General features: G+C 42.7%; 1 protein-coding gene across 1 annotated transcript in view; it reads right to left on the bottom strand.

Annotated features, from left to right (window-relative positions):
* The window catches only part of BMPR2 (bone morphogenetic protein receptor type 2), a 211,954-nt gene extending 200,820 nt beyond the window's left edge, over positions 1-11,134 (bottom strand). The window contains exon 1 of the mRNA XM_044241330.1: positions 10,635-11,134. Coding sequence (XP_044097265.1) covers positions 10,635-10,710 — 76 coding nt within the window. The 5' untranslated portion in view covers positions 10,711-11,134. The remainder of the gene's footprint in view (positions 1-10,634) is intronic.
* Positions 11,135-12,421: the final 1,287 nt, after the last annotated feature.

The raw sequence follows: 12,421 nt of genomic DNA, 5'->3' as shown, positions 1-12,421 counted from the left end.
TAGCAGCAGAGGCAGAAGCAGGCTCCCCGCTGAGCAAGGAGCCCAATGTGGGACTCCATCCCACGACGCTGGGATCATGACCTGAGCCGAAGGCAGCCGCTTAACCAACTGAGCCACCCAGGCGTCCCTCAACATGAAATTTGAGGGGACCTAAACATTCAGTCCATAACATTTGGAAATCATTTGATAGAGTGTTAATATTCATAATATATAAAGAACTCCTATTATCCAACAACAAAAAGACAAACAATTAAAAAATTTAAAAATAGGCAACTGTTGTTTAAGGGTACAAACTTGCAACCACTAGATGAACAAATCCTGTATATAACGCACAGTAATTATATACAATACCGTATTATAAATTTCAAAGTTGCTAAGAGACTAGATTTTAATTGTTCCCACCACACACACAATAATGATAATTACATGATGTAACAGAGGTGTTAGCTAACACTATGGGAGTAATCATATTGCAATATAGGAATGTATCAATTCAATATGCTGTATACCTTAAACTTATACAGTGTTACATATCAACGATATCTCTATAAAAGTAAATTCAAAAACGACTGGGCCTCCCAGGCGCCCCAAAATTAAAACAATTTCTTACACCATTCACAAAAATAAACTCCAAATGGATTAAAGACATAAATGTGAGACCTGAAACCATAAAAACTCTTCAAGAGAACACAAGGGTAACTTCTCCGACATCATTCATAGAACCATTTTTCTAGATACGTCTCCTGAGGCAAGGAAAACAAAAGCAAAAATAAACTACTGGGACTTCAACAAAATAAAAAGTTTCTGAACAGCAAAGAAAACACAAAACTAAAAGCCTATTGAATGGGAGAACATATTTACAAATGATATACCCAATAAAACGTCAGTATCCAAAATATATGAGAGCTTATACAGGGACACCTAGATGGCTCTTTCAAATAAAACAAAATCTTTTTTTAAAAAAAAAAGGAAGAGGAAAAAAAAAAAAAAAGGAAGAGCTTATACAACTCAACACCAAAAAACTCCAAATAATCCAACTAAAAATGGGCAGAAGACATTAACATTCTCCAAAGAAGACATACAGATGACCAACAGACACATGAAAAGATGCTCAATATGACTCATCATCAAGAAAATGCAAATCAAACCACAATGAGATACCAACACACACCTGTCAGAATGGCTAAAATCAGAAACACAAGAAACTAGAATTGCCAAGGATGTGGAGAAAAAGGAACCCTCTTACGCTACTGGTGGGAATGCAAACTGGTACAGGCAGTGTGAAAAACAGTATGGAGGTTCCTCAAAAAATTAAAAACCGGGGCACCTGGGATGCCTGGGTGGCTCAGTCCATTATGCAGCGGCCTTCAGACCAGATCAAGATTCCGGGGTCCTGGGATAGAGTCCTGCATCAGGCTCCTTGCTCAGCGGGGAACCTGCTTTTCCCTCTGCCTCTGCCTGCCACTCTGCCTGCTTATGCTCTATGACAAATAAATAAATAAAATATTTTTTAAAAATAGGGACACCTGGGTGGTGCAGTTGGTTGAGCCTCAGACTCTTGGTTTAGGCTCAGGTTGTGATCTCAAGATCATAAGATGGAGCCCCACATTGGGCTCCCCACTCACTCAGTGCAGAGTCTGCTAAAGTTTCTCTCCCTTTTCTTCTGCCCCCCCCCGACACCCAATCCCCATCCCACCACACACTTCCTCAGGCATGTGCCTTCTCTTTAAAATAAATAAATATTTTTAAGAAATTAAAAATGGGATTACCATAGATCTAGTAATCCCACTACCAGATATTTACCCAAAGAATGCAAAAACCCTAATTCAAAAAAATATACATACCCTTATGTTTACTGCAGCATTATTTACAATAGCGAAGATATGGACACAGCCCAAATGTCCATCCATAGATGAATGGCTATAAAAGATGCGGTATGTAGATGTGTTTGTGTGAGTGTGTGTGTGTGTGTGTGTGTCTATGAATGAAATCTTGCCATCTGCAACAACAGGGATGGATTTATAGAGTATAATACTCAATGAAGTCAGTCAGAGAAAGACAATACCATATGATTTCACTCATATGTGGAATTTAAGAAACAAAACAAACAAAAAAAGAAAAATAAGAAAGAAAAGATAAATCAAAAAACAGACTCTTAACTACAAAGAACAAACAGATGATTATCAGAGGGGAGGTGGGTGGGAGATGGGTGAACTAGGTGAAGGAGATTAATAGTACACTTATCTTGATGAGCACTGAATAATATATAGAACTGTCAAGTCACTATACTGTACACCTGAAACTAGCATAACACTGTATTATATTAACAAACTAGAATTAAAATAAAAAGTTCAACTAAAAGACAAGATTGTCTTTTGTCTTAACTAAAAACTATTTAAAGTCTACTCAAGGTCCTTTCCAACTCTAAAATTCTAGGATTCCAACTATTTTAAAAGCACACTTTCTATTTATTTATAGATTATTTTTATATTTTTATTACAGAATATCCATACAATGCCTTTCTCTAGAACACTTTTGTGGTCCTAACTCAACATAATCAACACACAAAATGTATTTGCAAAAAATTAAATTACATTTCTTTCAAAGTAGTGCTTTAACATTGCAGAATGCCCCACAGTTTTCCCTAAACTAAGCTAAATTCAAAGTGCTACATATATACTCAATAAGAACCAAATATATTATTCAAAGTGTTATACACTTACTAGTAACTAAGAATACACTGCTTTTCTCATACCATAAGCAAAAGTGCTAGAAATGGGGTAAGTATCATGTAGGCCAACCGCTTCACTTTATAACAAGGATATTGGAACCAAATGAAGTGATATTCCCAAAGTAAACAGCTGATGGTACCACTAGGAAGGAACTCAAATCTTTCTAGCTTCACCTGTTTGAGTTAGAAATCATCAATCATTTCCAGACTAATTAAAGTTTGGGAGAGGAGTAACAAACCAAGAAAATCAACAAGGGAGAGGAGTAAAAATCTAAGGGAGATTTTTAAAATAGAAGAAAATAGAACATTTATGGAGACGTGAGGATGGAGAAGATGTATAACCAGAGAAATGCAATGACACTAAAGTCAGACAGGAAGAGTTTCAAAGAAAGGGTGACCAAAATTCTCAAATTAAGTAGAAAAGTCAAAAAGAACAAGACTGAAAAATCACTGGAGGGGCAACTAGGTGGCTCAGTCAGTTTAGTGTCTGCCTTTGGCTCAGGTTGTAATCTCAGGGTCCTGGAATCAAGCTCCATGTTGGGCCCTGTCCAGCGGTTAGTCTGCTTCTCCTTCTCCCTCTGCTCCTCCCCTCTGTTCATGCTCTCTCTCTCTCTCTCTCTCGATCTCTCAAATAAATAAATAATTTTTTTCTTAAGTCACTGGACAAAGCAATTAGGAAGTCACTGATGATCTAATATACATCATGAGACAAGTAAGGAGTGAGGATACAGAAGTCCAGAAGTGTTCTCTACTCTTTCAAAAAAAGCTAGCAGGAAGACCGAAATAAAAGGAGGGTGGCGATCTGCTAGAAGACACACAGGAACAAAGTCTCTTTTCCTGTGTGGCAGAATACCTTCACGAATTTCTGATCCTAAGAAACAGGCAGAAAAGAAATAATACAATGCTAATAAAAACTTGCAAAATACCTACCCTTCCTTCAAATAGCATGAACTCTAACTCCCTCTCAGAAAGTAATATAGGCTATGGCATGAGATGTTTGGGGGAGGAGAGGTGCCCCTTGTTTTTCGTTGTATCCACAAACATTTTAAAAAGAAATTCGCACAAAGGAAACACTATTAAATATTTTTGACTGGGCATTTTAGTTCACCGTCCATATATTATCTATCCTATTAATGCCCCCTACCCTTGTCGCAGCTCCCACGAGTGCATACTGGAAAAGAAACTGGGTCTGGTCCAACACTTACCGTATAAAATGCAATCAACAGTAAGAAGTAAATGCTGTGTGCTAACAGTTCTGATAAAGCAATGTATTCTAAGATGTTCATGTCAGGGGCACCTGGCTGGCTCAGTCGGTAGAGCATGTGACTCTCCAGGTGGTATAGAGAATACTTTAAATGGGTGAAGAGAGTACTTAAAAATATAATCCCTTAAAAAATTTTTTTCAAAGATTTTATTTATTTATTTGATAGAGAGACACAGTGAGAGAAGGAACACAAGTGGGGGAGTGGGAGAGAAGCACGCTTCCCACTGAGCAGGGAGGCTGATGCGGGGCTCCATCTCAGAACCCTGGGATCATGACCTGAGCCAAAGATAGATGCTTAATGACTGAGCCAGCCAGGCGCCCCTAAAATATTCTTTTAAATAAAAAAATTTTCATGTCATTTACCCACAGGCTTATTTCTAACCTTATTTCACACAGACTATACATAAATTATATATGTATTCAATCTAGCAGTCTTAGTTGTCATACCCATCCCACAGATTAAAAAGTGTTTAAAAAAACAAAAACAAAATCAAGTCTATTGCATCCAAAATTCTACTAAACTCATTCTCAGGGGTGCCTGGATGGCTCAGTCATTGGGCATTTGCCTTCAGTTCAGTTCATGGTCCTGGGGGTCCTGGGATCAAGCCCCGCATGGGGCTCCCTGCTCAGCAGGGGTCCTGTTACTCTCCCTCCTATTACCCCTGCTTGCATTCCCTCTCTCGCCGTTCCTGTCAAATGAATAGATAGAATCTTTCCAAAAAAATAAAAATAGTCATCTTCATTGCTTCTAAAAATGATTCAAAGACTAGACGATTTAACTAAAAGGAGGAAATAGTTTGGTAATATGGGAGTCTCTTCCACATGTCTAAGTACTATGCAAGATAGCCAAAATTCACGATTTCGTATTTAGTTTTTTTCTAGCAGTTATCAATCAAATCAGAATATAATTCTCCTTTGGTAGATAGAAATCTAATATATGCAATTTATCCACCTGGAATGGTCCATGGGATATTAATTTGTAACTAAAACCAAATCAATGTTACCTTGTCTAATTTAGTTTAGCACTATTTCTTTTATAAATATTTCATTAAAAATTCTCAGGATGCCTAGTCAGTTAAGCATCTGCCTTCGGCTCAGGTCATGATCCCAGAGTCCTGGAATGGATCCCCACATCAGGCTCCCTGCTCAGCAGGGAGTCTGCTTGAGATTCTATCCCTCTCCCTCTGCCCCATCCCTGCTCATGCACATGCTGTCTCTAAAATAAATAAAAATAAATCTTAAAATAAAATGTAAATTCCCAAACTCACTGTCCAGATATTCAGATTAAGTAGGCAGTTCCCAAGAATCTGCATTTCAAACATTATCTAGTCCAATCCCATAATACTATAACTGAGAAAACTATGTTGAGTCATCTGTTTCAGAGAGTTCAGGTCTCATTAATTCAAGACAGGAGTCTCCTTACTACACCATTTAAACCATTTTATAGTTGAAGGAATGGGAACAAAGAATAAATTACTAATAGATCATTTGGGTTAAGTAAGTAATCTTAGAATATTTCCTGGCTATAATTCTTTTCTATTATTCACTAATTTAGTATTTCTTAAACATCTTCTATCTGCATGCAATATGATAGATTACAAAACAGTTTAAGATATGAACTCTGGGGCACCTGGGTGACTCAGTCAATTAAGCATCTGCCTTTGACTCAGGTCATGATCCCGGGGTCCTGGGATCAAGTCCAGCAGCTGGGCTCCCTGCCCAGCGGGGAGTCTGCTTCTCCCTCAGCACCTCCCCCTGCTTGTGTTCTCTTGAGCACATGCTCTCTCTCATGAATAAATAAAATCTTAAAAAAAAAAAAAAAAAGATATGAACTCTGTCCTCAAGAAGCAATTATCAATTAGGAGGACAAAGCAAATACACATAACTGATATTCAAAAGCAAAACAATAAGTGCCAAAATAGTTGGTATGGCCATTTATAAACAAAATAGTTGGTATGGCCATTTATAAAATTAACTAATTTATACTGACTTCATCCTGTATCTTTTATGGTTAGAATTACCCATCGGGGGTGCCTGAGTGGCTCAGTGGGTTAAAGCCTCTGCCTTCGGCTCAGGTCATGATCGAGCCCCGCGTCGGGCTCTCTGCTCAGCAGGGAGCCTGCTTCCCTTCCTCTCTCTCTGCCTGCCTCTCTGCCTACTTGTGATCTCTTTCTCTGTGTCAAATAAATAAAATCTTAAAAAAGAAAAAAAAGAGTCTGGCCCTGTTCAAATGGTAAGAGAAACTCCTCACCAGGATCATCTTCCTGATCATATGTGGTAGGCTGAAGATGCCAATTCTTCATTTCCCAGCAACAGGATCACATGTCCATACATTACCATGGCCTCATTACAGCCAGAATGTACTTCACTACTTGTTGCCTTTGGTCTTGGTAAAATGGGATGTCAGAGGAACAAGAATCTGAAAATGCCTGGTAGGACTGAGCTTGTCTCCTGGTACTTCTGCCATTGCTATAAGACAAGCTTCCCCCAGAGAGGAGTTACCCGTCCCTCTAGCTTCGGCCCAAGAATGAGACAAATGAAGCAGAATAAACACTTTTTGTTGTATGTCACTATGATTTTGTGGTTACCAGCTATTATGCAGCAAAAGTTGACTGAATCACAATATTGTGAAAATCCAAACAATTAAGACTGACTATATAAATCAGGGTCCTCAAACTTGCCTAAGGGAGAATCTTTCAGGATCTCACTGGGACCTATATTTTTTTAAAACTTAAAACAGTATAGGTCCCAGTGAGATCCTTTCAGTACATCTAGATTATAGTGACAGAGATATGAATTTTATCAAAAACCACAGGTGATAGGGCACCTGGGTGGTGCAGTCTATTGAGAGTCTGACTCCTGGTTTGGGCTCAGGCTGTGATCACATGGTCATGAGATCCAGCCCCGCATCTGGCTCTGCATTCAGCACAAAGTCTACTTAAGACTCCTCTCCCTCTCCGTCTGTTCCCCCTGCTCATGCTCTCTCTCAAATAAATAAAATCTTTTTTAAAAGGTGGGGGGGTTGGGCGCCTGGGTGGCTCAGTGGGTTAAGCCGCTGCCTTCGACTCAGGTCATGATCTCGGGGTCCTGGGATAGAGTCCCGCATCAGGCTCTCTGCTCAGCAGGGAGCCTGCTTCCTCCTCTCTCTCTCTGCCTGCCTCTCTGCCTACTTGTGATCTGTCTCTGTCAAATAAATAAATAAAATCTTTAAAAAAAAAAAAGGGGGGGGGGTCATAAGGGTGGAGGAGGTGTATCAGTCAATTAAGCATCATGATCCCAGGCTCCTGGGATGGAGACCTCCATCGGACTCCTCCTGCTTGTGCATTCTCTCTCTCACTCTTGCTCTCACTCCTTGTTAAATAAATAAATAAAAATCTTGGGGGGAAAAAAAAACATATAAGTGGCCCTGTTGCAGTGTCCACATATTAAGAAATACAAAAATAAAGATTACTAATTTCCAGTTCCCTAATAATATTTATTGATTTCAGTGCTCAAGAACCCTAACTAAATAGATGAATCTTCTTTTAGACAATGTGTGTATTCCTAAAGAGATCTAAAAGTGAAATCTAATCAAGGGAGGCACACAGTCTGGCTCAGTCAGTAGAGCATGCAACTCTTGACCTCCAGGTTGTGAGTTCAAGCCCAAGAGCTTACTTTAAAAAAGAAGAAAGAAATCAAGTGAATTATTTCAAATGCAGGAAGATTCAACTAACAATGATGTCAGTCCAGCCATTAGACACATTCAAGCCAGCCATGGAGAAGAAGAATTATGATGTGATGCAGAATCCTGAGTTCCTTCAGATGTTCTGGAGAATCTTCCAGGAGTGAATCCCAAGAAAAAGGACATCTGAAATGTCATGGGCTCCCTGGCCTCCCGGGCAACCCAAGGATGGCAAGAAGGACAAGAATGAGGTGGACAAGAAGACTGGAGGAAAGGGAAGCTGACCCTGCTCAAGGGTCTGCACAGAGTAGGGTGGGTTATAGGGTTACATATGTTATCCGTAGCCATTACAACCTAAATAAAGAGGGACAACTTTTTTTCCAAAAAAGAAATTTTAACAGAAACTGATTCTATAGTAAATATTGCACTGTATTATATCCTTTTATTAAAATTAAGAATTCATTTATAAACCAAACAAGCACATATTTTTCTATAAATTCTAATTTTTTGCATATAAAATAGTCTTAGAATTAAGGAATCCAAGAACCAGATACAGTAAGCGGGAAAGAGGGATTCAAATGAAATAAAGGATTTACCCATGCCCCCAAAGAGGGATGTGATATCAGCCAGTCTTCTAGTACTTTCTTTCCTATCAGCAACACTATCTGCACCTGTCTGGTTACATCACTACATCTATGTATCCCAAGTCCACACAGGCTCTCTCTAGTCACCTTGAACCTAACAAAACTATACTAGCCACTGTAGTATCAGGAAAAGTATAACACATTTAGAACCATGACATCTGCATAACCAGTGCTGAATGACAATCCTGTCAAGCATCCCTACTTCTTTTCAGAGGCTAATCTAGTGAAGGCACTACTCTAGCTTACGTTCCCAATTAGAGTAAGCTGTTGTTATCATTAATGTGATAGGTAAGGGTACAGGCTATAATCCTGGCTCCAAAATTTACTTTGTGGTGAGTTATTTAAATTCTCTGTACTTTACTTGTCCTCTCTGTAAAAGGAACATAATTAGACCTGGAGTGTAGAACTGTCATGAAGATCAAATGAGAAAATACATGTAAAGCTATTAGAACAGTTGCTTCTCCCTCTCTGCTCAATGAGGAGCCACTCCCCCTGCTTGTGCATGCATTCTCTCTCTCACTCTTGCTCTCGCTCTCTGTTTAATAAATAAATAAAAATAAACACCAGCTATTATTATTACTATTATTACTGTGAAATCCAGCTTCACAAATTTTGGCAGCCAGTACTATGTAATACTAGAGAAAAAAAAAAAAAGACCAATACCACTTTAAGTAGTGATTCTTTCAATCCCTCCATTTTAAGGGACATTATTCTATTTTATTTACCAAATACAAATTAAACGTATTTTTAAATCAATGTTCTTTCCCTTACTGTTATCAGTTCTGATCACAAAATGATAAGCCTGTAACTATAAATGAGAATCTACATTCTCAAAAGGTTAAGAATAACAAAGAACACGCAAAGTCTATGTTCTGAGATTTCTGATCACAGAATGACTGCTTAAACCTAAAGCCTTTTACTCTCTTCATATTTTACAGTAATCACAAGACTTACAGCTAGAGAATTTCAATAGCTAACACAAAATAAAGAAACCTAGAAAAAAATTGTTCATTTTTATCCCGAAAGGAATTGTGATGTTTTAAGAATATTAAAATGTCAGTTTCAAAATACATTCAATTCAGAAGTTCGAATTCTTTTAATATAACTACACAGATTTATCATAAATGTAATAGACAATGAACCAATATCAAAGGCACTAAAGGAAACTTTAAATTTTCTCTCAGAATTTTCCCAATGCATACTTTTAAAATGGAAATAAGCAAGCAACCTGTGTCCAGCAGAGCAATGAGAAATTTATTGAATGTGAAAAGTACACACTTGTAAAAATTTAAAAGCTGTTATATTATCCCTTATTCATCTCTAAATGCATAATCAATTTGGCCATCCTACACCAAACTTGAGAATTATATGTACAGTTCAAAATTTCTAAAAGCATTATCATCAAAAGACTGCTTGAAAACTAACTGTAAACAGAAATGAGGCTTTCTCTGAGGTGTCTGGGAACTAAAAAAAAAATATCCTAAGGAAAGGGGGACTACCATTTCCCTTTAAGCTTAGTAAAATGTCAAAGAACTTTCAGGACTCAAATATGCTAGACGTCTGATGTGAGGTCAAAGTTGTCCCAATGACAAGAAAGCCAACAGATACCAGATGACTGAAATATAAAGTTATCGAAAATACTTTTAAGCCCAGTAGTAATCCCCAAAGCATATAAAATACGAGTGTATTTACGTTAAAAAGATGGAAATAAAATTACCAAAATGCTTTGGAACAAAAGAAGACTGACGAAAACAATTAACAGTATTATACAATGTAGTAAGAATGTCAAAGTTCTGGCTTCCTCGACATTCATCCAATTCATACGGTAGCATTTCGGAATAATGAAAGTAACATGGATTCCCAAAGAATGATCTAAATCTAAAAATAAGGCGAAAGTGTGTGTTCTGTGGTTGATGTTCTTTTAACTGTAAGCCAAATCCGCTTCTTTATGTTAAAAAAAAAAATCTACAGCTCTGTTTCCAAAGATCTCATAATAGACACTGTTCATTGGCGATTAAAATATTATTTTTAATCCTTGCATTACCTCACAGCTAAAAATGTCAAGATACCACACCCAATATGTCTTTCCCCCCACCCGTGGGGGATGGGGAGGGGGCTACGGGAGCAGGGATTCGAAACTACACAAAAACAGGCAGGCTTCGTTCCCTCGTTCCCTCGAAGGAACGGGAAGGGCGCGCAGGTACCGGACGCGGCTCCCTCCACAGCGATCGCGGGACGCGTCGCGAAGGGCGAGCGCAGGCCTCGGCCTCTGCGGGCTCCGTCGCCCGCCACGCGCAGGGGCAGCGGCCCGACGCGCCGCGCGGGGCTACTCACCCGCCGCCGTGCTGACCAGCAGGACCGTCCACAGGAGCGAAGGTGCCCGCCGGGGCCGCTGCAGCGAAGAAGTCATCCCTGGGCCAGCCGAGAAGCAGGAGGGCAGAGAAAAAAAAGAAAAAAAAAAATATATATATATATATGGAAAGTAAACACGAGCGGAGAGGTGCGGCCGGGAGGCTGGTCCTCGCTCCCGTCTGACTCGCCGGCCCGTCGGTATTACAATGCAGTTTGAAAGGACAAATGGCAGATGAGAGGACCTAGCTGCAGAGCTTTCATTCCGCCGCAGAAATTCCCTTCATTTCTCTCCCTCGCGGCTGGGGAGGTTCACTCGCCGAGGACGGGGTGCCGCGGCCGCCCAAACTGCAGGCATGTCCGTGTGGAGAAGCAGAGAGACGGGAAGAAAGCCCCGCAGTTATTTCCCTCGTAGTTTCACGATGTCGAAAAAATATCCAGGTCTGCGAGAAAACATAGCCGGGGTGCAGGGGGGTGGCAGGCGGGGGCTTCGATGGCGGGGCTGAGGATCAGACCAAGTTCCCGACTGCCGCGAAGGGCGAAGCCGGGCGGGCGGCGGCGGCGCCCGGCGGCACGAGTCGCATCGCCCGTGGCTCCGGGAGGGCAGGATTCCTTCTTGAGTTTCGCTTCGGTGCTTCCTTCACTCGGATTGCGAGAACAACAAACCCCGTTCCTCGACCGGATCGAACGAGGCGGCTGCCTCCATGGACAAACCCACAGCGCCTTCGAGCCTTCGCCCAACAATCCTGCGAGGTTCTGGCAGGGCCCGGCCGGTGCGCCGAGGGGCGGTAGGAAGCGGGGGAGGGGCAGGGCCAGCAGGCAGGGCCCCGAGCTCCCCGAGACGGCGGGCGGAGGGGAGGTGCGGGGAGCTGCCCTGTCCAGCCCTCCCGGCTTCGCTCCTCTCTCTTTCTCTCTTTTTTATTGCGGCCTCTCGATCTTGCCTGAGGTAAATTCCACGAAGAAAAGCCTCGTCTTCTCCCGTCAATGGATTCCTGTGAGCGAATCACAACCCCCGCCCCGAGGAAGCCGCTGCCGCCGCCGCCGCCGCCGCCTCGTTCTCCCGCAGCTCTGGGCTCCGGGCGGAGCTCGGGCGTCGCGGGCCGAGGGCGGGGGGCGGCGGGAGGGCGGAGGTAGGTGGCTGGCTGAGGAGGGGGGGTGGGCGACGAGGCGGCGAGACACCCCGCACCCCTCCGGGAAGCACTTCCAGTGGCTCCGAGCAGACCAGACACAAAGGGGGGAGTCGCCGCAGCTGCCAGTCTGCGGCGCTCCCGGTCACCGGAGTCGCCCCGCCTCCGCCGCCGCCTCCGCCTCCTCCTCAGTCTCCGGCTCTTCCCGGCCCTGTCTGTCTCGGGCCTGTGGTGCAGCGCGGGCGGCGGCGGCGGCCGCAGTGGCGGCGGCGCGAGGAAGCCCGCACTGCGCCTGCGCGCTCGCGGCCCCGCCCGGCCCCGCCCCTCGCTCCCGGGCTCTCTGAGAGCAGCTCCGCGGCCCGCGCGTGGCGTGTCTTTCCCGGCCGCCGAGGGCAGGGTGGGGCCGGCAACCCGCAGCGGGCGGCAATGGCCTTTCTCCGTCACGCGCACGAACCTTCCATACGTGCGCGCTCGGGATGTGTGTGTGTGTGTGCGTGTGTGTGTGTGTGTGTGTGTGTGTGTGTTGAAGAGAGAGCGGCCACATCTTTTGTCCAGCCTTGGCAAACTCCTCGGAGCCGCGGTTGAACCTCGGACCGAGGTGTCGCGGTCCCCTCCGGGATTCCTGGAGTGAAGCCTTGAGAGGCA

This window comes from Neovison vison, chromosome 3, assembly GCF_020171115.1.
Source record: "Neovison vison isolate M4711 chromosome 3, ASM_NN_V1, whole genome shotgun sequence".
Classification (NCBI taxonomy): domain Eukaryota; kingdom Metazoa; phylum Chordata; class Mammalia; order Carnivora; family Mustelidae; genus Neogale; species Neogale vison.
This window is presented reverse-complemented; position numbering and strand designations above follow the sequence as displayed.